The sequence below is a fragment of the Mandrillus leucophaeus genome, unplaced genomic scaffold (assembly GCF_000951045.1).
Source record: "Mandrillus leucophaeus isolate KB7577 unplaced genomic scaffold, Mleu.le_1.0 Scaffold70, whole genome shotgun sequence".
In the NCBI taxonomy this organism is placed as follows: Eukaryota; Metazoa; Chordata; class Mammalia; order Primates; family Cercopithecidae; genus Mandrillus; species Mandrillus leucophaeus.
Window position 1 is genome coordinate 3,874,235 of NW_012107586.1, and position 25,619 is coordinate 3,899,853.

The 25,619-nt window shown below is 54.4% G+C and overlaps 2 protein-coding genes across 2 annotated transcripts in view; both read left to right on the plus strand.

Moving 5' to 3' along the window:
* WNT6 (wingless-type MMTV integration site family, member 6) overlaps positions 1–15,736 on the plus strand; it is an 18,462-nt gene extending 2,726 nt beyond the window's left edge. The window contains exons 2-4 of the mRNA XM_011964619.1: positions 12,556–12,776; positions 13,001–13,335; positions 14,911–15,736. Of these exons, the coding sequence (XP_011820009.1) occupies positions 12,578–12,776; positions 13,001–13,335; positions 14,911–15,372 (996 nt within the window). The 5' untranslated portion in view covers positions 12,556–12,577 and the 3' untranslated portion in view covers positions 15,373–15,736. The remainder of the gene's footprint in view (positions 1–12,555; positions 12,777–13,000; positions 13,336–14,910) is intronic.
* Positions 15,737–22,379: 6,643 nt separating this feature from the next.
* WNT10A (wingless-type MMTV integration site family, member 10A) overlaps positions 22,380–25,619 on the plus strand; it is a 13,987-nt gene continuing 10,747 nt past the window's right edge. Inside the window, exons 1-2 of the mRNA XM_011964620.1 lie at positions 22,380–23,169; positions 24,217–24,479. Coding sequence (XP_011820010.1) covers positions 23,057–23,169; positions 24,217–24,479 — 376 coding nt within the window. The 5' untranslated portion in view covers positions 22,380–23,056. The remainder of the gene's footprint in view (positions 23,170–24,216; positions 24,480–25,619) is intronic.

The window sequence follows — 25,619 nt, forward strand, 5'->3', positions numbered from 1 at the left end:
CTCGCCCCCCAGATTTGGAAGAGAGGCAGATCCCGGTGCTCTGGAGAGATAGGGAGTGGGATACCCACACAGCGAGCGGCGGGCCGCAATCCTCCGTGATGCGGGGAGCCGTCCCACGCGAGTGTCACGGAAGGGGCGAACCGAGGACGACCCAGGTCCCAACTAGGGAACACATGCCCTTTAATCCGGCTTAGTATAATGCAGTGGCAGCTTCGAAGCAGATAGATCTAAGATCTAAACATTATGTTTGTGATCTTGGGCTAGTCACTTCCTTTCCCTACCTCTCAGTCTTGACTGGAAATAGGATAACAGTCTCCCTACCTGGCAGGCTTGCTGGGAAGGTTAGGTAGGAGGACGTGTAGAATAACAGGACCTTAGGAGGTACTTAGTATATGCGGTGCCCTCCTCACAACCCAGCTTCTCCTGGCCAGGGTCCCCAGGATTGAAAAAGGGAATTCATTTAAATTTAAAATCCAGAGTTTCAAGGAAAATGTTGTAAAGGAATCTCTTTTCCCCATAAACGCCTTTCCTAACTTTGCCCTTTTTCAAGGTATGGGGATGGGGTCCCTCCCTGATGGCCATTGTCTTCCTTCCCCTCCCTCCCCGTCTGTCTAAATCATTCTTATCCTTACAGTTAAAATACCACTTCCACCCTGAAGCTGCCCCCTTGTCCTCCTTCCATTGGCTTCTCTGTGCTCCCACTGTATCACAAACATTGGGCAACCATGCTAGTTACTGCATTTGGCTGACAACAGTCCTTTAGGTCTCTCTTCCCTGCTCCTGGAAGGCAGATACCTTGTCTTTAGGAGCCCTGAGGCCTAGGAGAGTGTTGGTGCTGGAGACGGGTTTGTGGAGTGTCGTTGGACAGGCTGATTCACCTTTCTGGGCTCTATATCTGTGGGGGTTCCTTTGTTCAGGAGGGACTCCTGGGTGGCAGCCAAGCCAAAGGAGAGCGGCCTGGTCCCTGAGAGACTGACCCTGAAGCTAGGAAGAAGGGAGTGGGGGAGGAGGTGACACGGGCAGGTGTGGGAGAACACAGAGGCCTTCATGGCCACAGCTGCAGGGTGTGCCGGGTGAGGAGTGAGGGGCCCCCGTGATAAGGTGTCCAACTGCCTTGCTCAGATGTGCCTCAGAGGGAATGAGCCTCTCCTGCCTGCCTTGGCCCCTTCACTCTCCTCTATTTATTTTCTTTCTTTATTTCTATTTTTATTTATTTATTTATTTATTTACTTACTTAGAGACAGAGTCTCGTTCTGTCGCCCAGGCTGGAGTGCAGTGGTGCGATCTTGGCTCATGGCAACCTGTCTCCCGGGTTCTAGTGATTCTCCTGCTTCAGCTTCCCAAGTAGCTAGGACTACAGGCGCCCACCACCATGCCTGGCTAGTTTTTGTATTTTTAGTAGAGACAAGGTTTCACCACGTTGGCCAGGCTGGTCTCAAACTCCTGACCTCAAGTGATCTGCCCACCTCGGCCTCCCAAAGTGCTGGGATTACAGCCATGAGCCACCACGCTCAGCCTCTTTTATTTTTTATTTTTTGAGATGGAGTCTTGTTGTGTCACCCAGGCTGGAGTGCAGTGGCACAATATTGGCTCACTACAGCCTCTACCTCCCGGCTCAAATGATTCTCCTGCCTCAGCCTCCTGAGTAGCTGGGATTAGAGGTGCCCACCACCACGCCTGGTGAAATTTTGTATTTTTAGCAGAGACAAGGTTTCACCATGTTGGTCAGGCTGGTCTCAAACTCCTGTCCTCAAGCAATCTGCTCACCTTGGTCTCCCAAAGTGCTGGGATTACAGGCGTGAGCCATTGCGCCTGGTCACCTGTCTATTTCTGACACTTCATCTCTTTGGTCTGAGCCCAGACCCCCTTCCCCTGGATCTTTGACTCTGCTTACACTCCTGATCCCTCCCCACCCCACCAGTGCCCTCCAAGGTCAAGTGTGGGTTTATGGGTTGGACCAATAATTCCCACTGGCCTGAGGCTCTTCCACTCCCCCAGCCCCCCAGTCTCACTTCAGCTGGCATCTTTCCCAGTAGGGACTTCCAGGCTGTTCCCCGATGCCCAGGACCTGCTTTCACTGGCCTTCTTCTCCCTACTTGTCAGAGAATCCTGGCCAGGTCAGAGCTCCAGTGCTGGCCAGGAAAGCAGCTGCAGCGGCCTCTTACATCCCACTCTGATATTCTAGCAGCAGCCAGGCTGGAAGCAGAGAGGACCCCAGGACCTTTGAGTGACTCGACTGTCTTGGTCAGGAAAGGGGAGTCCTGCAGGGGTGTGGCCCATGCCCTTGGAATTGGCTTGGAGACCTGACTCCAGGTTCCTGAGAAGTTTCTCTCCCACCTTTTTCACTCCCCCTCCTTACTCCAATGTGATGCATGCTTTCTAAACTCTGCCTCCAGGCCAGGCACAGAGGCTCAGTCCTGAAATCCCACCACTTTGGGAGGCTGAGGCGGGCAGATCACTTGAGGTCAGGAGTTCAAGATCAGCCTGGCCAACATGGTGAAACCCCATTTCTACTAAAGATACAAAAATTAGCCAGGAGTGGTGGTGGGTACCTATAATCCCAGCTACTCGGGAGGCTGAGGCAGAAGAATCGTTTGAACCTGGGGGGCTGAGGTTGCAGTGAGCTGAGATCCATGCCACTGCACTCCAGCCTGGGTGACAGAGCAAAACTCTGTCTCAATCAATCAATCAATAAAAATAAACTCTGCTTCCAGCCTCTCTGTCTTTCTCTCTCTGTAATCATATCTTTGTGAATTACAGAATCCCAGATTCCAGGACATTGGCCAGGCTCTCTGGAGGTCATCTTGTCCAGCCTCATTGCATCCAGGTTATCCAGCCTATGCTGTGGCCCTGTCAAACCCTGTCTTGGGAGTGAGGCAGAGAAGGAGAGCTTCCCAGTCACCAGTTCCCCACTTCCGCTCTGCTCCCTGCTCCAGCCTTGCCCACCCCCAGGAAGTTCTTTACAACATCTGACCCATCGTTATTTACACCTCCAATCAATGAATGTAGAAAATAGCTCACTCTCATAGAATGGTCAAATCAATCGCTCTCTTCCCTCTTCCTCTTTCTGTTTTTTCTTTTCTTTTCTCTTCTCTTCTTTTTCTTTTCCTTTCCTTTCTTTTCTTTTCTTTCTTTTTGAGACAGTGTCTCACTCTCTCACCCAGGCTGGAGTGCAGTGGTGCGATCTCAGCTCACTGCAACCTCTGTCTCCCAGGTTCAAGTGATTCTCCTGCCTCAGCCTCCCGAGTAGCTGGGATTACAGGTGCCTGACACCACGCCAGCTAAATTTTTAGTATTTTTAGTAGAGACGGGGTTTCACCATGTTGGCCAGGTTGATCTTGAACTCCTCACCTAAAGTCATCTGCCTGCCTCAGCCTCCCAAAGTGCTGGGATAACAGGCATAAACCACTGTGCCCAGTCCTGTTTTATATTTTCTATGAAAGAAACTAACCCTCCCCTTGTTCCACTAGGGAAAACACCACCCAGTGTCACTCCCTTCCCCCATCCCATCTTGTCTTTCATCCACCCCCCTCCTGGAAAAGGAAATGGGAGCCAGAGGCCTAGGACAGCCTCATCTGGCCCCACAGGGAGGCAGGGAAAGGACCCCAGCTTCTTTGTGGCAGTCAGGTTTTCTAGCTGCCACCCCCAACCCAGGCTGGGCTTGACCACCCTTTCCCATCCTGTCTTTATCTGGGGCCCTGACCCATTGTGGGCAGTCCTGTTGCTGGCCCCTGCTGAGCTCCAGGGTGGGGTGCGGAAGGGGGTGGGTTGGCCATCCATTCCCCCCTCCAGGCCTCCCGCCTTGGCAGCTTCCCCTGAAGGGAGACAATGGGGCTGTGAGCAGAAAAGGGCAGGGGCAGAAGGAGGCTGGCCCAATCCAGGCCAGAGCATGCCCTGAGCCCACCAGAGTTCTGGCACTGAGACGTTTCCTGGGGGATGCAGCCCCCTCCTGCCCTGTTCTCATCAGAAGCCAGGAGTTGGTGGGGAGAGGTTAGCAGGAGGTTTGCTCACCAGGCCCAGCGAGGCGGGGTTCCAGAATGTGCACTATGATGGAGAAATGCCACTGTGGAGGGGATGAGGCGAGGGCAGGGTTGTCAGGCTGGCGGAAGGGTGGCTGGAGGCACTCGGAACATAGACGCCTGTCCTTTGTGGGTCAGTGACAGCACCCCCAGCCTGCACCCTCCTTCCTGCCTAGGCCAGGCACTCCCTCGGGTGCTTCTCCAGAACTGCCAGAGGAGGAGTTGAGGGAGAGAAAGGCCTCTGGGAGGCTTCCACCTTGGCCTCTCTGGCTGGTTCCTCCAGCTCCGAGACCTCTGTTTAATCTAGAAAGTAGATCTAGAAAGCACTTAGAGACAATCAGGTCCAATATTTTCACTTACATGTGAGGGCGGCAAGGTCACGGACAGGCAGTGAAAAGATGACTTGCCCCTGGCCACCCAGAATCCAGGCAGCTCAGAGCTGGACTGAGTCCACCTCTGGCTCAGTATCTCATTCTTGTAAGGGGGTGGGAGATCAGGAAAGGGGCACAGGATCTTTCACAGGCCTCTCCTGCTCCCCCGTCCCACCCTCAGATAGGGCGAGTAGAGGGCCCAGGACAGTCTCCTGGGGCACCTTCGCCTGCTTCAGCCCTGACCAATAGGAAGCCCATTGCACAGCGAAGTCCGTCAGAGAAGGGAATGCCTCCACTTCTCCCAAGAGTGATGAAGACAGATGGGTGAGGAAGGGCAGAGGGAACCAAGTTGAGTTAGGAGTGGTGAGGGGGGAATGGGGTAGCTGGGGGGCAGTGGGGAGGCAGGGGTTAATGGAGCTGGGCATCACTGGCTTTGATGTGGTGGTTTGGGTGGGGGTAGGGGCTGGGGGAGGGGGAGCAGTAATTACCGAGTTAGACAGAGCAGGACAGGACAGGCGGGCGGGCACAGGCCCGGGCCCAGCCGCCTCAGCAGCCGTCAGGCAACATTTTTCTGCCCCTTCTCCACCACCCACCTCCCCCACCCCCACTCACAGCCCCAGGGCTCAGGGCTCCCTCTGCTGGCTTGTGGGAGGTGGGGTCAGTGTGGGGACCTTAGGAGCAGGGGCGGGGAAACAGAGGGAGGCTGACTTGGAGATCCTTCAGAGGGCATTGGGCAACCAGTGGGCTGTGATCCCTTTGGCCTCAGTGATCCACCCAGGAGGGCCTGCTGGGGAAGAGGAGGGTCCTAGAGGGTACATTTGGTCCAGGAGCAGGGCTGGATGGAGGAGGAGGAGACGCAGGGATCCAAGCTGAGAAGAAATAGCAGAGAGTTGGAGAAAAGGTTGTTCTTGGAAATCCACAATGCTGCCTGCACCCTACGGTTTGCCCTAAACTGGGCAGGCTCAAAAGATGAATAAGGGTGTGAGTGGGAAGACAAACACCAGTAGTTGGAGGAAGCCCACTCTCTGGACAGGTTCTCTGCATCTGTAATCTGGGAGGGAGGTGGATATTACTATTTTCATTTGACAGTTGAAGAAACTGAGGCTCAGGAGGTTAAGTCTCATCATCCATCTAATGAAGACTAAGTGCCAACTTCACATGCTAGGGACTCACTCAACATCATAGAACAAGCAAATGGCAGAGCCCAGATCCAAACTCAAGTCTGGTGGATCCAAAAAAACCCTGAGTGTACTCCATGAATGCCCATGCATGAGCTTATTGTCTTTTGATGAGTTTTCTACCTAGTTGGAAAGATAAGACAAGCAAACATGAAAAATTAATTATACCACTGGCAGGATAACAGACACTCCCCTCCCCGCCACAAATGAGTGACACCTTGGGAGATGCATGGAGGAAGGTCGGTGGGGATTGGGGCCCAGGGAGGCTCCTTAGGGCAAGTGGGATCTGAGGTGAGTTTGGAGAGATGCTGAGATTTTGATGACTTAGGGTGGGTCTGAGTCCAGAAGTTTAGCGATGTTATCTGGAATATATTTGGAGTTAATCAACCCTGCTAGGAGTACGGGGCTGTGTGGAGGATGCTGTGGGAGGCCACCGGAAGTCTTCTGATATCTAACGTGCCCATTTCCCTACAGCACTGTTTGTGTTTGAAATATTCATCTACTGTGTCTTGCAATAGGGATCCCCCCACCAGTGGCCAGAGTCAGTTGTCTCCTGTCTTGCTCATCTGCATAACGAGGGTGAGATGGGTGGGGCTGAACTGGGGGATCTCTGACATTGTTCTTGTCCCTCTGACTCAAGAGATGGAAAGGTAGGTTAGGCCAGAAATCTAGGACCTCCAGGGCTTAGGTCTACAGATGTTGCCAACAGGGACTGGCTGGCCCCTGATACCACATCCCTGGGCAATTGATCCTACCAACCATGGTCCTTAGTAGAGAGACCTTGGTGCAGGCCAAGCTGGTTAGAATGACCATCCATAGGCTTGCTCTTTCTTGTCCGCAACTTATTTCTTTCAAGGGTAGCCTCATTTTTTTCTATGCCCAGGAATGGCTGTTTGATGAGGATCCCAGATCCTATATATTGTGTATGACCACCACTGTGCGTCAGACCCCAAAACAGGCAAATTCTCCCAAAGGAGCACATCTTCTCTGGGCTGATCCCAGGCCAATGCTGACCCAAAGGCCTGAAAAGCAGAGTTCACTGTCTAAGGAAGCATAAAGGAAGGAAGGTGAAAGGTGAGTGGGGATGGGGGAGATACTACTTGATGTGGCGTCAAAAGCCAAAGTTATAGGGGGTATGTGAGTCTCTCATGCTAACTCCTCAGTTTTTCTGAAGCCCACAAAAGGAACTGACTTGCTCAGAGTGGCTCAGCCCACACAGAGTTGACAGAAACCAGAGATCGGAAGCAAAGCTTGGTGTTTTGCCCAATGCCCCCTGCCACGCCCCTTCTGGAGTTTCATTTCCTATGTATTTAGGATGGGAGCAAGGACAGGAGGGCAGGGAACAAACTGGTCCCTTGGGATTCTAGCTGCTACTACTGCCCATCCCTCCCCCTGACCAGCTTGTAAACAAGTCTAGTTCCCAGGCAGCCAGCCAGCCTGGGGAGCCAGACCCAGACCAGGAACTGGCTCTGGGGCAGCCCCCCAGCCCCAGCCCCACCTCCTGAAAGTCCCTGGCCTCCATACTCCTCATGATTCTCCCTGTCTCTAGTCCCTGCGAAACAGAGAAGGTCAAGAGGTTTTTGTCTTTCTGTCTTGCTCATCTCCACTCCCTCCTGCCTTCTTAAGGGAGGAGGAGGGAGAGGAGAAGGATGGGGTAGAGTAACCTTGGGAAGATAAAGCCAGTCAACCCTGGGAAAGTAGGGAGTTAGCAGAGGGCAGGGTTGAGGAGGAGGGGCTGGGGAACTTAGAAGTAGGGGCAGCGGGGGTGGGGAAGATGAGCTTGCAGAGTCCCCGACTCACAGGTGGAGCCCCAGACATAAGGAGCTGGATGACTGCAGAGAGGACTCATTCCCTGCCTCTGACTCCCAGTGGGGGAAAAGAGCATGTTTGAGGAAATGAACTAGGAGTCATGAAATAAGATGTGGACAGGGGCCTGGGCTCAAGTGAGAACTTTCTCTTAGATGGCTTGTTTATTCATTCAAAACCACATATTAAATGATGTTTGTTGTATAATATACTACAGGTATTATTCACATATAGCACAGAATTCATACTACACAATTTCATTTGTAATACAAATTGGGGTTGGGGGAGGATATAAACTAAGTACCTAAGTCTTCCAGGAGATGCAAAGGAAAATAAGGCAGTCCTAATGCTCAAAAAGCTCATAGTCTTATCTCCTGACCCTGCACAGCCATGTTGGAAGCTGCCTCCAATCCTTCTTATAATGAGGTAGGATATATGGGCAGTGGAGGGACAGATAGATTGATGGATCCATAGAGACCAATCAACTCTCAAAAGTCACTGGGTCACTGGGATGCCCTGACCCACCCTCCATTGCTTCTGTCTCTTATACACATCTGGATCCAAGCTGAGAAGAAATAGCAGAGAGTTGGAGAAAAGGTTGTTCTTGGAAATCCACAATGCTGCCTGCACCCTACGGTTTGCCCTAAACTGGGCAGGCTCAAAAGATGAATAAGGGTGTGAGTGGGAAGACAAACACCAGTAGTTGGAGGAAGCCCACTCTCTGGACAGGTTCTCTGCATCTGTAATCTGGGAGGGAGGTGGATATTACTATTTTCATTTGACAGTTGAAGAAACTGAGGCTCAGGAGGTTAAGTCTCATCATCCATCTAATGAAGACTAAGTGCCAACTTCACATGCTAGGGACTCACTCAACATCATAGAACAAGCAAATGGCAGAGCCCAGATCCAAACTCAAGTCTGGTGGATCCAAAAAAACCCTGAGTGTACTCCATGAATGCCCATGCATGAGCTTATTGTCTTTTGATGAGTTTTCTACCTAGTTGGAAAGATAAGACAAGCAAACATGAAAAATTAATTATACCACTGGCAGGATAACAGACACTCCCCTCCCCGCCACAAATGAGTGACACCTTGGGAGATGCATGGAGGAAGGTCGGTGGGGATTGGGGCCCAGGGAGGCTCCTTAGGGCAAGTGGGATCTGAGGTGAGTTTGGAGAGATGCTGAGATTTTGATGACTTAGGGTGGGTCTGAGTCCAGAAGTTTAGCGATGTTATCTGGAATATATTTGGAGTTAATCAACCCTGCTAGGAGTACGGGGCTGTGTGGAGGATGCTGTGGGAGGCCACCGGAAGTCTTCTGATATCTAACGTGCCCATTTCCCTACAGCACTGTTTGTGTTTGAAATATTCATCTACTGTGTCTTGCAATAGGGATCCCCCCACCAGTGGCCAGAGTCAGTTGTCTCCTGTCTTGCTCATCTGCATAACGAGGGTGAGATGGGTGGGGCTGAACTGGGGGATCTCTGACATTGTTCTTGTCCCTCTGACTCAAGAGATGGAAAGGTAGGTTAGGCCAGAAATCTAGGACCTCCAGGGCTTAGGTCTACAGATGTTGCCAACAGGGACTGGCTGGCCCCTGATACCACATCCCTGGGCAATTGATCCTACCAACCATGGTCCTTAGTAGAGAGACCTTGGTGCAGGCCAAGCTGGTTAGAATGACCATCCATAGGCTTGCCCCTTCTTGTCCGCAACTTATTTCTTTCAGGGGTAGCCTCATTTTTTTCTATGCCCAGGAATGGCTGTTTGATGAGGATCCCAGATCCTATATATTGTGTATGACCACCACTGTGCGTCAGACCCCAAAACAGGCAAATTCTCCCAAAGGAGCACATCTTCTCTGGGCTGATCCCAGGCCAATGCTGACCCAAAGGCCTGAAAAGCAGAGTTCACTGTCTAAGGAAGCATAAAGGAAGGAAGGTGAAAGGTGAGTGGGGATGGGGGAGATACTACTTGATGTGGCGTCAAAAGCCAAAGTTATAGGGGGTATGTGAGTCTCTCATGCTAACTCCTCAGTTTTTCTGAAGCCCACAAAAGGAACTGACTTGCTCAGAGTGGCTCAGCCCACACAGAGTTGACAGAAACCAGAGATCGGAAGCAAAGCTTGGTGTTTTGCCCAATGCCCCCTGCCACGCCCCTTCTGGAGTTTCATTTCCTATGTATTTAGGATGGGAGCAAGGACAGGAGGGCAGGGAACAAACTGGTCCCTTGGGATTCTAGCTGCTACTACTGCCCATCCCTCCCCCTGACCAGCTTGTAAACAAGTCTAGTTCCCAGGCAGCCAGCCAGCCTGGGGAGCCAGACCCAGACCAGGAACTGGCTCTGGGGCAGCCCCCCAGCCCCAGCCCCACCTCCTGAAAGTCCCTGGCCTCCATACTCCTCATGATTCTCCCTGTCTCTAGTCCCTGCGAAACAGAGAAGGTCAAGAGGTTTTTGTCTTTCTGTCTTGCTCATCTCCACTCCCTCCTGCCTTCTTAAGGGAGGAGGAGGGAGAGGAGAAGGATGGGGTAGAGTAACCTTGGGAAGATAAAGCCAGTCAACCCTGGGAAAGTAGGGAGTTAGCAGAGGGCAGGGTTGAGGAGGAGGGGCTGGGGAACTTAGAAGTAGGGGCAGCGGGGGAGGGGAAGATGAGCTTGCAGAGTCCCCGACTCACAGGTGGAGCCCCAGACATAAGGAGCTGGATGACTGCAGAGAGGACTCATTCCCTGCCTCTGACTCCCAGTGGGGGAAAAGAGCATGTTTGAGGAAATGAACTAGGAGTCATGAAATAAGATGTGGACAGGGGCCTGGGCTCAAGTGAGAACTTTCTCTTAGATGGCTTGTTTATTCATTCAAAACCACATATTAAATGATGTTTGTTGTATAATATACTACAGGTATTATTCACATATAGCACAGAATTCATACTACACAATTTCATTTGTAATACAAATTGGGGTTGGGGGAGGATATAAACTAAGTACCTAAGTCTTCCAGGAGATGCAAAGGAAAATAAGGCAGTCCTAATGCTCAAAAAGCTCATAGTCTTATCTCCTGACCCTGCACAGCCATGTTGGAAGCTGCCTCCAATCCTTCTTATAATGAGGTAGGATATATGGGCAGCGGAGGGACAGATAGATTGATGGATCCATAGAGACCAATCAACTCTCAAAAGTCACTGGGTCACTGGGATGCCCTGACCCACCCTCCATTGCTTTACTTATCTAGGCTGGGAAAGGGTGGGGGCCAGTGCTGGGCTGGTCTTAAGTACACAGGAAGGAAGATGTGGACTGTAGCCTCTCCACTGAGAGACATCTGGTTCCTGAGCTACTTGGGTAAGGATGACAGCAGCAACCTGATTTTGTGTGTGTGTGTGAGTGTGTGCGCGCGCCGTGAGAATGCACGCGCACACACACGTGTTTGTGTTGTAGACCATAAAGGACTGAGCTTACTACACATCTTCCTGCACCACCTCTTCAAGCACCTCTGTCCTTAGTGTTGAGAGTTCTACCTTAAGACCTAAATTCCTCTTGCTTCTATTTAAGACCATCACATTTCATTGTTGTGGAGCCAGAACATGCCTGGGCAGCCTGTACTTGTGGAGCAAATGGGGACAGTGGGGCGGATATGCACTAAAGCAACACTGAAAAGTAGGCCACCTTGACCTCTGGCACCACCTACCAGCATTCTCTATATTTTCTATCTCCTGGGACCCCTACCCCCATCCAGTTTTTTTTTCTGCCCTCTGCTGAAGAACTTTTGGGTGGTCTCTAATTACCCTCTGTTCCCAAATGCTCTACTCATTCCTTTGAGATGGGGATCCCAGCTAAGTGTTCAAATAGGAGCAAGCTGATGAAAGTGGTTCCCCAGGTGTGAATCCCTACAGAATTAACCTTCAAGGGTCTGCTGTACAGAAACGAAATGTCAGCTCTCTCCTCAGGCAGAATGAATGTCAGGAGTGGAGGGATTTCTGGAAGTGCATGAAACTTCCCATGGAGTCTTCCCCTACCAAGCGAAACATTGCCTGCCCCCCAGCAGTGATGTCACCCCAATAGGTAGGGCTTGGTTCACTGCCATTCTGCTCAGAGAAGGCAACAGATCCTTGGCTGTGTGTGGTGGCTCATGCCTGTAATCCCAGCACTTTAGGAGGGCAAAGCAGGCAGATCACCTGAAGTCAGGAGTTTGAGACTGGCCTGGCCAACATGGTGAAACCTTGTCTCTACTAAAAGTACAAAAAAATTAGCCAAGCGCGGTGGTGCATGCCTCTAGTCCCAGCGATTTGGGAGGCTGAGACATGAGAATTGCTTGAACCTGGGCAGTGCAGGTTGCAGCAAGGTGAGATCGCGCCAGCGCACTCCAGCCTGGGTGACAGAGCGAGACTCTGTCTCAATTAAAAAAAAAAAAAGCCACAGATCCTGGAGCAGGAGAAGGGTCAGTGTCACCTACTTTCCAACAATGCTTCAGAGACCTGGCCCCCAGCTCCTTCCTCCTGCTCTTCAGTTCAGGGACACAGAAGATATCAGGGTAGGAGGTCCCACCTTAGAGATGAAAGCCCAACACACCCATTTTACAGGAGAAACTTGGGCTACGGAGGGGGTATGACTTTTCTCAGCAAGGCTCCATTCCCTACCCATTCTGACATCTTGTGGCATTCTCTCTTCCTGGGATTGTTCTTGCCTTTCATCCGGGCTGTTCAGCTGACACATATCCAGCTTGTGGTCCACTAGGACCATATCATTCCTTGATACTGCTTACTTTTCTTTGGTATCTCTTGATGACACATACTTTCTCTTGACAGCCTTCTTGATCTTTCTTCTGTGATTTCTTTTCCTTGTCACCCTTTTGGGCTACACGTTTGAGTTTTAACTTTGGTTTACCTGGTGCCAGCTGCTTTCACCTTCAGTCAAATTTCTATGAGGATTTATTTACAAAGATGTGCGCAGGAAGATAAGATTGAATCTTTGCTCTGTAGCAATTATCAGAATAGACTCTAGTTAAGAGGGGACGCAGACATGGAATAGTAGGAGAGCCAGGCAGGACAATCTCAAGTGCAGTTTGGGGGTAGGGTGGGAGGGCATGTCTCAGCTCCCGGCTGGGGGTTAAGTAGGGCTGGTCTCCCTCCCTTCCACCCCAAGCCCTTATAAGGGTTATACCCCTGACTTGCTATTATCTGCTTTCCAGGGCTGTGGGCAGCCCCTTGGTTATGGACCCTATCAGCATCTGCAGGAAGGCACGGCGGCTGGCCGGGAGGCAGGCCGAGTTGTGCCAGGCTGAGCCGGAAGTAGTGGCAGAGCTAGCCCGGGGCGCCCGGCTCGGGGTGCGAGAGTGCCAGTTCCAGTTCCGCTTCCGCCGCTGGAACTGCTCCAGCCACAGCAAGGCCTTTGGACGCATCCTGCAGCAGGGTCAGTGTGGGGAGGGGGCGGAAGTGGGGCTGCCTTCTCCAGGCTGGGGGACCCGAGGAGTGGGGAGCTGGTTCGCTGAAGTTGCCTGAGCCCCACTTCCCCGTCGCATGTATCTGGGCACTCTGCAAGGACCCTGCCTCCCAGGCCCCTGGTCCCAGGTTTCAGGTCCCAGGCCCCAGCTGACCTCCCCAACCCGTGCTGATTGCACCTCTCTGCATTCGCAGACATTCGAGAGACGGCCTTCGTGTTCGCCATCACCGCGGCGGGCGCCAGCCACGCCGTCACGCAGGCCTGTTCCATGGGCGAGCTGCTGCAGTGCGGCTGCCAGGCGCCCCGCGGGCGGGCCCCTCCCCGGCCCTCCGGCCTGCCCGGCACCCCCGGACCCCCTGGCCCCGCGGGCTCCCCGGAAGGCAGCTCCGCCTGGGAGTGGGGAGGCTGCGGCGACGACGTGGACTTCGGGGACGAGAAGTCGAGGCTCTTTATGGACGCGCGGCACAAGCGGGGACGCGGAGACATCCGCGCGTTGGTGCAACTGCACAACAACGAGGCGGGCCGGCTGGTGCGTAGGGGCACGACGGAGTGAGTGTGTGCGGAAATGTGAGTGTGCGCGGAAATGTGAGTGTGGGCGCAGGAGCGTGCTTGAGAAAGTGTGGGCAGGAGTGAGGGCGTGTAGGTGGAGGGGGCGTTAATGTGTGGGGGAGTGGGCATGTGCGGAAAGACGGGCTGCAAGCATGGATGAACATGTGGGAGGAGGGGTGTCCAACCTCAAGAAGGAGTCACTTGGGGGTCTGAGAAGGCCAGATGCTGGGCGATACAGTGGGCAGAATGGGGAAGGGATACTCAGGGAATAGGACTGAGGGTCTTTAGTGACCCCAGGTAGAGAGGGCACAGCTTCAAGACAGGACAGGTGAAGCAAAGCTTGCAGTGGGTAGGGGGTCTGGATGCCTGGGCAGGGGCAGAGGAATAAAACAAAGGTGGGGATGAAAGACAGGATAGAAGCTAGGGCAAGGTCTGGGGACTGGGTAGAGGGAAGTCAGGGGGAGTGAGAGAGGCCTAGAAAGAGTTTGAACATGTCTGAGGGGCAATGGAAAAGAGCGAAGGACAGGGAACCAATCCTGGTGGAGGTTGGAGGGAGTCAGGTGGAGGCCAGGACAGCTGTGACCAATTCTGGGCACTTGCCAACTGGCTGCCCAGCAACCCCAGCCCAGGTCTCACCTGCCCAGAGCTATGGCAGCCTCTCCTCTCCCCTCTGTATTGAGGAGAGCCCCAGGAGCTCTCCTTCAGGAGCAAGAAGGTTGTCTGGGTGTGATGGTTCTAGGAAGGGGCAGGGTAGACTCAGGCTGTGGACAAAAGGTCAGGTTAGCCCCTGGATTCTGAGCTTCCAAAAATGATTTTCTTGGGTCTTCTGAGCCATCAATCCTTGGTAGGGTTGGAAATCTTAGACCCTGCTTCAAACAGTGAATAGGGGAGAGGCCGCCTGGGTTCCACTCTCAGTACTGCATTCCCAGCCGGCCCTCCTGCACCCTATGCCTCAGTTCTAGGGTTCTCCAGGGACACGGCCATACATACCGTGTCCTCTAGGGTTCGGGCCTGAGGCATCGGGCAGGGAGAGGAGGGGGCCTGAAGAGGAATGTCCGGACAGGCCCACATACCTGCCGAGAGGGCTGGGGCGGGATGGCGGAGACAGACGCCCAGGCGGCTGGCTCTGCATCTCTGTTCAGCCCTGCCTGGGGCTGTGAGGGGTAGGAATGAGGGGGCCAGGTTGGCAGGGGGCTGGCTAGGCCTCCACAGCTGCCACCTCCCCCCTCCTCCAGAGAGAATCTCATCCCTGCTGTCCATTCTGCTTTCTCCCCCACCCCCTGGCTTTGGACCCTGGAATCTCTGCGCTGCATATTGTCCCCCGTCTCCCTGCTTCGTCATCATCATACTACTCAATCCTCACCATTCCTCCTGCTCCTCCCTTCCGAGCTGTCCTTTCCTTGATTTCCTCCTCCTGAACTTGCGGTCTCCTTCTTTTGTCTGCATTTTCCTCTTCCTTTCACTTCCCATTCCCAATCTTATTTTCTGTCCATCCACTGGGCCCTTCCCTGCACCCCCATCTGTCCACATGCGTCCGCCCCTCTGCTCCCCGCAGGCCGTGCGGAGCCACACGCGCACCGAGTGCAAATGCCACGGGCTGTCGGGCTCGTGCGCGCTGCGAACCTGCTGGCAGAAGCTGCCTCCGTTTCGCGAAGTGGGCGCGCGGCTGCTGGAGCGCTTCCACGGCGCCTCACGCGTCATGGGCACTAACGACGGCAAGGCCCTACTGCCCGCCGTCCGCACGCTCAAGCCGCCGGGCCGAGCGGACCTCCTCTACGCCGCTGATTCGCCCGACTTCTGCGCCCCCAACCGACGCACCGGCTCCCCCGGCACGCGCGGCCGCGCCTGCAATAGCAGCGCCCCGGACCTCAGTGGCTGCGACCTGCTGTGCTGCGGCCGCGGGCACCGCCAGGAGAGCGTGCAGCTCGAAGAGAACTGCCTGTGCCGTTTCCACTGGTGCTGCGTAGTGCAGTGCCACCGCTGCCGTGTGCGCAAGGAGCTCAGCCTCTGCCTCTGACCCGCCGCCCGGCACCTAGACTGACTTCGCGCAGCGGTGGCTCGCACCTCCGGGACCTCAGGGCACCGGCACCGGGCGCCGCTCGAGCCCAGCCTCTCCCTGCCAAAGCCCAACTCCCATGCCTCTGGAAATGGTGAGGCGACGGACTTGAGAGGAACACCCACCTACGAAGGCCCAGGGCGCCGGACGGCCCCGAAAAGGCGCTCCGGGAGCTTTTAAAGGACACTGTACAGGCCCTCCCTCCCCTTGGCCTCTAGGAGGAAACCAACAAGTCAGTCTAAAGGCCTCTGGATACTGGGCTCCCCAGAACTGCTGGCCACGGGATGGTGGGTGAGGTTAGTATCAATAAAGATATTTAAACCACTAGGGCTGGACCCACAGTTTGCGGGGAGACCCATCTTCAGGCTGCCAGGCTCCAGAAGAAGGTAGTTTTGCTAGAACTAGCACCTTAGGGGCCATCACCTGGGTCCCTATCTCCCGACCAGGTTGGCCTCTCCTGGAAACTCACTATCCCCCCTTGGTATTCTTCTTGTTCACTCCTGTCACACATCTAGGGCCTGGATCTGCAAGCCGGAGAAGAACTAGCAATTCCTCTTTAAAGGGACAGGGGCATCAGAAGCTTCCGATGGTATGCTCAGCTCTCAAACTCGTCCTTGTCTTAATTTTTAGGGGACTGTGTCTGTTTCTGTGACTCCTGGGGAATTTCTGGGTAAACTTTTGGGGATACCTAAGCCCATGGGATTAAAGCACTTTATAAACTGTAGAATGTGATGAACACATGTTATTAGCTCCACCAGGTTTTGTTACCATCAAAACTAACTTCACCCCCATTCACATTGAAAAGACTGCCCAGAACAGCATTTCTAATCACACTTAGAGGGAGAGGAAGCAAGTTTGTCCCAACATTTCTCTTGGCACCCAGTAATATTTCCTTCCTTTTGGTTCCTCTTGGAAAGCTGATGGTGAAAGTGAGGAGACAGAGAGCAGTTCTGGATTCTCCAGAGCTGAAACTTGAGCTCTCATCTTCCTCCAGAGAGAAAGAGGGAGGGCATAGCCCAACTTCCAGGACTCAGAGCCTCCAACTTTCCTCCAGTCCAAATACTGCAATGGGGAATGATTCCCCCATGAAGGTATGGAAGACAAAAAAAAAAAATGAGCTTTGGGGTCAGACACTCTGGGTTTGCAGTTGGTGCTGCTGCTTAGAACTTTACAACATAGGCCAAGTTAGCCTCATTTTCTTTATACAAAGGGATTTCGCTCTGTTTCAGTTATCCATTGCTACATAAGAAACAACCCCAAAGTAATTACTTCTCAGGATTTTTGAGGTCATGATTTGTCAGAACTCAGCTCGGTAAGTCCGCTCTATGCAGCAGAACCATTGGCTTGGGTTCACATGGCTACATTCTGCTGCAGTATTGACGGTGCTGTGCTGGACAGTCCAAGAAGCCCCCACTCACATGTCTAGGGCACAGAGCTTCTCTTGTGCTCTCATTCTCTCCATGTGGCTAACTTGGGCTTCCTTGCTGCATGTTAGCCTTAGGATAGTCAGACTTCTTACATAAGACTGACATTTTTTTTTTTTTTTTGAGACGGAGTCTCACTCTATCCCCCAGGTTGGAGTGCAGTGGCAGGATCTCGGCTCACTGCAAGCTCCGCCTCCTGGATTCATGCCATTCTCCGGCCTCAGCCTCCCAAGTAGCTGGGACTACAGGCGCCCGCCACCACACCTGGCTAAGTTTTTTGTATTTTTAGTAGAGATGGGGTTTCACCGTGTTAGCCAAGATGGTCTTGATCTCCTGACCTTGTGATCTGCCCGCCTCAGCCTCTCAAAGTGCTGGGATTACAGATGTGAGCCACCGCGCCTGGCCAAGACTGGCTTGCATTTATTTATTTATTTATTTATTTATTTATTTTTTGAGACGGAGTCTCGCTCTGTCACCCGGGCTGGAGTGCAGTGGCCGGATCTCAGCTCACTGCAAGTTCCGCCTCCCGGGTTCACGCCATTCTCCTGCCTCAGCCTCCTGAGTAGCTGGGACTATAGGCGCCTGCCACCTCGCCCGGCTAGTTTTTTGTATTTTTTAGTAGAGACGGGTTTTCACCGTGTTAGCCAGGATGGTCTGGATCTCCTGACCTTGTGATCCGCCCGTCTCGGCCTCCCAAAGTGCTGGGATTACAGGCGTGAGCCACCGCGCCAGGACAAGACTGGCTTTTAAAAGAGAGTGTACCAAACTTGAAGGCAGAAGCTGTAAGTCTCTTAAGTCCAGCTTTGGAAGTTACATAGCATCACTGTAACTCTGTATTGGTCAAAACAGGTCACAGAGCCAGGCAAAATTCAAAAGGAGGGAAAATTAATTCCACCTCTCAATGGGAGGAGTGGCAAAGAATTTGCAGCCATCATAATCTGTCCCACACCCTCGCAGGATTGTTGGGATAATTTTTTTTTTTGAGATATGAAAGACTGTAGCATAGCTCATGATACATAATTTGTCAAACATATGTTTAATAAATGATAGTTGCTGTGAGAATGGGGATAGACATATGATGCTTTGCAGATATTGGGCAGGCCCTGATTGCAAATGAAGGTACCTGACTTTTAGCTGAGGCCAAACAGAATTAATGAATGGCTCTTATACCGGGGAAGTCCAGAGGTTAGTTTGAATTCAGGTACAACTGAACCCAGGGGCTCACATGGTGTCACAGGCTTCTTTCTCATCTCCTTCCCTCTCCCTCACCTCTGCATCTATTGTTTCTGCTTATCTCTGCCTCTCTTGGCATACTGTCCTCATTGTCTCCTCCTGCAGACTTTCTCCATGACAGCTCTATATGCAGTCTTAGATCCAAAAAAAGGAAGAATGACCTTCCCAGTTGTCTCCAACAGAAGTCCCAAGGACTTCTGTTCAGCTTGGTCATTTGCCTATTCCTGAACCAATAATGGTGTCCAGGGAGATGACGTCTAGGGAGATGCCTGCAATTGACAGCCTCTCTAGAACCATAGGGGGGCGGGGTGGGCACCGGGAGCAAAGCACAGTTCTTCAAATAAAACAGAAGGAAAGGGAGCTTATTCTGGATGTAACAGACCGTGGCTTCCAGGACCCCTGTCCTTCCCCCGCAGTGCTCCTGCATTCACTCGGTGACCTAGCCTGCTTCAACCCTCAAGGCTCATGGTGGGGAGGGGTGTCAGGCTGCAGGGGGAAGGTTGAGGCACCAGGGTTTTCCTTTCTGCCTCTTCTTGGCTCCCTCGGGTCAAATGTCTGGGCTTCAGAGAAGTCATGGAGAATTTGGACTTAGAACTCCTTGACCAAAGGAAACTCTGTTAACTTACCAAAGGAGACAGTGGAAATACATAATGGTCCACATAGAGGATAAATGAAGCTCCCTGAGGGCAAGGTTTATATTCACAGATCTGCTTCCCCAAAGCTCTGCTCTTATCTTCAAACAAAAAAACCCCCCAAAACCCAAACTCCTGCACTTCTCTCAGAGACCACCAGGGGGCATGCGGAGCCCAGCTTCTCTATTAACACAGAGAGACAGGACCTGCAGGACATCTGGGAAACTCAAGGGAGTGGTGGGCAGGAGAGGATAGGGCTGAAAGGAAGCAAGGAGACCTACAAACAGCTTGGGTCAAGCTTCTAGGGTTCCAGACTGTCTGAGACGTCTGGGCAGGCCCAGACCTAGGGCTGGGATGCCAGCCTTCCGGTCTCTACCACTGCTGGGTCCTGCAGGGGGTGAGATAGGGTAGATGATGCTGGACATCTTCCTCCACAATGCCAGAGAGGGAAGCTGGGAAAGTGGCATGAACTGGCACCACCCTAGGCAGGTTAAAAAGAATTCAGAGGAAGTAGTATGATACAATGAAAAACGCCTCGTTTGCTAGCTTGACCTTGGTCAATCAGTTAACCTTTCTGAGCACTTCCTATCACCTAATAGGGGTCCCTGATTGCTTTTTAGCACATTGGGAGAATGCACTTCCATCTCTAAACTGCTGGTCATATGTTACTAGTCCATCTTCTGTGACCAAGCCCTGAAGGCGTCTGGGCACTGCCTTCTATGAAGATTGGGAATGATGACCCGGGAGGCACCATTGGGACTTCTAGCCTCATCTTCTTTGAGCCCTGAGATAGATCCGTGCTCTCTCCTTGCTGCCTGGGAAGGGGCCGGAAGTAGAGCTCCCACCACCACCCACCCCTGCTCATCCAGCTGCTCAGCCCCAGGCAGTCTGAGCCATCAAAGTCCCCTGCTGGCTGAGTGGCAGGGGACATGTGGAACTGGGGAGATGGGGGAAGTGCACAGAGGCACCCCAGATGTGCGTGTGACCACATCAGGAACAGGCAGAACACAGGCAGATGGGTGAGGAGGCCGAGTGGAAGGCCTAGGATCAGCCTGAGACCACGGGCTCGGGGAACATTTCCCTTCTCTTTCAATGACCAAATACATTAGGAGTTTGGGGAGACTGGAGCAACAAGCCATTCCCCCTTACCTTGCTGAGGGTTGGTAGCCCCTAAGGCCTGGACAACGGGATGAAGAGCCCCCCTATTGGTCTGTGGCTCCTTGGCTTTCTTCTACCCCAAGACAAACTTCTCCAGCTGGGCACCAGGACTGGGCTGGGGCTGGACTGGGCTAGGCTCGGGTTGTGAGGGTCCCACCTGTTCTCACCCCCATGCTTCCCTGGCCCTTCCTCCCTGTGACCTTCTCCAGAGCTGCCACAGCTGGAACCATTCTCCAAGCTGCCTTTCATCCCCAGTGCTCCCCCGCCCCCCAGTGGCCCCTGTAATTGTGGTCTTAGGCGGCGGCTGCGGGGGCTGGGGCTGGGCTGAGGGCCAGGGCCCAGGGCAGGGCCAGGGTGGGGACTAGGGGGTGCCGATAGGGGCTTGGCCATGGTGTGGGTCATATGGGGCTGGAACCCCAGCTGCAGACATTCTCTGGGCCTCACCTACATACTTGCCAAGGCTCTGGACTGACACAGACCCTCCCCTCCCTTCACTGAGAAGTGCTCTGACTTGGGTACTCCTAGACCCTCCTGACACCAGGGCAGAGCCACGCCTGAGTGCAAGCCTCAGGAATCACTATTTGCCTCCTGAGTTGTTTTTTTTAAGAAAAGGTCTTCTCTGTCTCCTTTGCATCTCTGTATTTCACAGACAGTGGAGGTGGGGGAGCAAAGAGACCCCCCTCATCAGAGAGATGCCAAAGGAAACTAAATCAGCTCCTCAATCAGGTCAGCAGCATTTCCCAAAAGGAGTCCCCACCAGAATCACTGGGGATGCTAGCTAGAAAGACAGACCCCCAGGCCTTTCCCTGGAAAGGCTGATTCAACTGCATGGGGCCTGGAATCTGCATTCCCACAATGGCCCACCCCAGGGGATACTTGTGCTGCATCAAGCGTGGGAAATGCTAGTGTGAGTGGAGGATGGAGAATAAGGACATCTGCAAGCTGATTAAGAATCCCTTCCCTGTGTCATGTTCCTAATTCTTTCTGGGCCTCAGTATCCCCAACAGCCAGTGAGAACATGACTCTCCAGCTTGCTGGTGTCTTCTCCCATCCTGGGCTGGTGCCTGCCTCCTGTGTTGAGTCTGGTCCCACCCCTACCCTTACCGCTTACCCTTCCCAAATGCTAGTCCCAAGCTGTCCCCGTTTCTGCAGCATGGTAGGGAGAGTGGGGAGGGCAGGGGGCAGTTGGGGTCAAATAAGGCTCTGGCTGACGCAGTCTGCTTGCTGCCCCTGGCTGTTTTCCTGCAGTCCAGCCAGACTGCTCCCCACCCCGCACTGCCCCACCCCCACCCCCAGCAGCCTCAAGCCCTTAATTCCTGACAGCTGCGGTGGCTGCCGGCAGAGATGAGGGGGAAAGGAGGGGGGAGTATGCCGTCAGCCTGCTGTTGCTCAGGCTGCCCCCCACCACCTGACAGTCTGGGGACAAGGAGGGCCCCACCCCCCCGTTCAATTCCCCAGGGATGGGCAATTCCAGGAATGGGCACTTTTTTGTCTCTGAGCCCAGAGGCTCCCATAGTTTTGTCCCTAAGCCAGCAGGGGCTCTCTTCAGAGAGAGGGGCGTGTGTGTAAAGTGTGGGAGGCTTGTGCCCATTTTACAGAGGAGGATGCCGAGGGCACAGGGCAGGAGCAGGATCCACTATTAGGGCCCAGGCTAGTAGCAGAAACAGAAGGCAGAGCTGCCTTTCCCCTATCTTCTGGCTCTCAGGCCCTTGCTTGGGCCCAGCACACTTGCCCTATATCGAGGAGGGGCCCAGTGTTCAGTTGGGGTGGAGGGACAGGAAGAGATCTCAGCGAGAAGTAGACCTGAGCCAGGAGGCTGGTATTAGGGAGCTCCTAGAGGACCATGTGCAGGTGGGGCCAGGGAGGGCCAGGACAAGACAGAGTATTGCGGGCGCAGGCAGGCAACACTCAGTGTTGGGGCGGCAGCTGCTGCGCTGGGAGTCAGGAGAGCTGCGTTCGGTGCTAGTTCTTCCGCTAATTTGCTGTGTGATCTCTTTGAGCCTCGATATTTTCTTGTGAAATAAAGGGGAGCTAAGTAAACTATCTCAAGGGCCACTTCTAGGGTTAAAAGGCTCTCCAACGCCTCCTCCCAGGGCGTGCCACCCAGGGCGCTCCTACGCAAGCATTTACTGGGGGCCTGACACTGCTGCCTCCCCGGGCTCACTGAGGAGACGAGGTGGTTGCTATGAGCCGCATTTCACAAAGGGGCAGAGGGGGTCTCCGTGAGCAGGAGCAGGAGGCACCTGTTTAAGGTCACACAGCAAAGGAGAGTAGAAGCCAGAGGCTGCCAAACTCCTCTGCAGGAGCCCACACCTGCCTAACACCAGGCAGGCCTGGGGGAAGTCCCTCCTCTGGTCGGGGAGGCGAAACGGAGAGGCCGGCCCCTCCCCACCAGCCCCTGCAGGTGTGTGTGTTGGGGTGGGGTGGGGGCGCTCCCCAGCAGCTGCGTCTCAGCCAGGCACACACACCTCGCGGTAACACATATCCCCCACACAACCCAGCGCGCTCCACGCACAGGCTTCTTCCTGTGCACGCGCGCACAGACCCCAACACCTTTCCCTTTCCTGCCCTCAGCAGGGACGCTCCCACCCCCAGTCCCCAGCGGACGCAGTGGCCTCGGGACTCGTACACGCCTCCACGCCCCGCCGCGTGACGTCACGTGGGGTAGAGCCCTGAGACACTAAATGGTGGGGTGGGGGGAGGAAAGGGAAGGCGGCAGAGCTCCCCGAGCCGGGACAGTCACTTACTCTCCAGGCAGTGGGGCCCGACACAGACCGCGCCGCCCCTGCCAGCCCGCCTCGCACGCCCTCGGAAGCGCAGGCTCCCGGCGCTGCGCTGGAGGGCTCCCCGGCACCCCAGCCTCCCGTCCCCAGCCCGCTGCACCTCCAGGCCCCCCTTACCCTTGAGAGGCACCGGGAGTTGTCGCGGGGGGGCCTCGGGAAATTCCCCGGACCCCTGTGCCAGGAGGTGCCCGGTTCGCCCGCTCTTCACCCCCCGCCCCCCCCGAGGGCGGTGCCCGGGGGTGCTGCCCCATGGAGCGGGGAGGCGGGCGCCGTCTGCTCCGGGAGCCCTGACCCGAGTCGGAGTTGTGTGTCGCAGCCGCCCCGACCCCCCGCCGATCATGCGCCGGCGCCCCTGGCTCTCCAGTCCCACCGGGCTGTGAGCCCCCCATTCCCAGCCCGTCAGGGCCTGCGCGCCATGGGCAGCGCCCACCCTCGCCCCTGGCTTCGGCTCCGACCCCAGCCCCAGCCGCGGCCAGCGCTCTGGGTGCTCCTGTTCTTCCTACTGCTGCTGGCTGCTGCCATGCCCAGGTGAGCCCTCACCTCATGCTCCGCCCTCCTAGAGAGTTGAGACCCCAGGCCCCCGCAGGGGCCTCTGATGCTCTTGCTGGGGTAGAGGACCCTGGAAGAAGGGAGGGACAGGGTCATAGGAAAGTGCTAGTGCCCAACCAAAGGCAGTGAGCTCCCTCATAGGAGGGGGTTGGACTGGTGACAGGATATGGGCAGTCCAGGGAGACAAGGCAGTGCCCAGGAGTATGATGGCAACTAGGAGGGGAGGTGTGCGTGTGGGGAAGCAAGTGCCAGTCTGGAGTTCCTGCCCTGTTGGGGGAATGCACCCCCACCCCAGGAGTACGCCCAAGCTGCCTCACTCCTTCCTGCAGCTCAGCCCCAGGTAGCGGCAGGGGTTGGAAGGCTGGAAGAGGGTAGCCCAGGTGGGATCAGTGAGAGACTGCAGCTGCAAGAGCTGTGTGTGTGTGTGTGTGTGTGTGCGTTTTCAATCGAGCCCAGGATCCCAGCAAACTGTGTTGGTAAACAGCAGTTTCTGTATGTGCCCATGTGTGCATGTGAAAGCTCATGGGTCAATGTATGTTAAGATGAACACATGTGTGAATGGGAGTGTCTTTGTGTGTGTGTTTGTAACTATGATGAAGTGTGCATGTGTGTAAGTGTGCTGGGGTTGGGTTTGTGTGTCTACCACAATGTGTGCAGAGGTGTGTCTGTGTGAATGTGACTGAAACATATCTGTGGGAGTGGGCTCCTGGGGAACCCTGTGTGTTTGGGCATCTATGCCTGGGAATGTGCGTAGGAAATACTGTGGCCACAGCATGGTGGATGTGTGTGCATTTGCACGTTTACCTGTGTGGGTGTGCAGGTAGCTGAGTGAGTCGCATTGAGCAGGATGATTGTGAGGAGGTCAAGGAAACAGGAATGTGGAGGAGTGTACTGATGGGCCCAACCTTCAGAAGCAGAGGTTGGAAGAGGGAGTGATTATGGCCTTTGGGACAGAGTGTGTGTTGTTAGATGGGGCTCTCCTGGTCCCCCGAAAACACGTACCCACTCCACCCCACATGTCTGCAGGTCAGCACCCAATGACATTCTGGACCTCCGCCTCCCCCCGGAGCCTGTGCTCAATGCCAACACAGTGTGCCTAACATTGCCAGGCCTGAGCCGGCGGCAGATGGAGGTGTGTGTGCGTCACCCTGATGTGGCTGCCTCAGCCATACAGGGCATCCAGATCGCTATCCACGAATGCCAACACCAATTCAGGGACCAGCGCTGGAACTGCTCAAGCCTGGAGACTCGCAACAAGATCCCCTATGAAAGTCCCATCTTCAGCAGAGGTAGCTGCCCCTCACCCCTGCCCCTGCCCCTCACCCCTCACCCCTGCCCCTGCCTGCCCCATCCAGCATCTCCACCTCAGAATCTATTCCCAGCCGTTTCTAACCCGCTGCCTCAAGTTGGCATCCTCCCATCCCCACATGCCCATCTGCTGGCCGTGCTGCTTTCCTTCCTCTTTCTGGTCTCAGGCTATGGGGACAGAGAAATGGGGCAAATTTGTCTCCAGACTGGGCTGTTTAGGCTGAGAGTGGCAGGTCCCATGCCTGAGAACTAGACTCCTGGGTCATCCTGCCCTATCACTGACACTGCCTATCTCAAACTCAGGAAATATCTGTACTTGTCGCTTGCCTCTACTTACCCTCTACTTAGAAAACCACATTTAGGATGGGGAGCCCATGAGGAAGAACCCAGAATCAGCATGAGGAGGGGTTGAGGAATTTTTCCAATGGTGCAGGTGGAGGCAGCCTGGACAGGTAAAAAGTCTGCCCTACTGCAGAAGCTCTTCCCGGCGGGGGACACCACCAGCCTGTGTGTCATCCCCGCTGCCTCTGGAAAACCCTCTCTGAATCAGAGGTGCTGGGTGTGTGTGTGCCTGTGTGTAGTGGCTCCTGCCAGCAGGCCTGGTAGGCCTGTCAACTCCTCTTCCCCTCACAGCTCAGAGGAGCCGCAGCCCATTCCCTGTCCTCCCTCCCCGACTTCTGGGTGACCCACCCTGACAATACCAGAGTGGCTTGGGCTGGGGATGGCAGGAGGTTTTGTCACTCACTTCTGCCTCACACCCACCTCCTGGCCTGGTATCTCAGGCCTTTACTCAGATCTTTTGGGAAGGATGGGGGCCCTGCCTCTGGGATGGGCCTAGCTGGGTATCTATCTCCCCTCTCAGTGGCTTGTGTGGGAACATTATGGGCACCCCTTAGCCCTAGCTTCTTAGGTCTTGTCCGATTTTCAGTGGAGGTGGAGTAGGAGAGGTACGCATACACCTTGTAGCCTTGGGTCTTGAGGCTTCTTGGGGAGTCAGGCTGTACCTCAAATTCGGAAAACTCAGAAAGCCGAGGCCCTTCCCTTTTCATCAGGGCCCCTGCTTGCATCCCCTGGGCCCCCAAGTCAGGGGCCACCCCAGCCTCCACCAGCCGAGCCCCAGG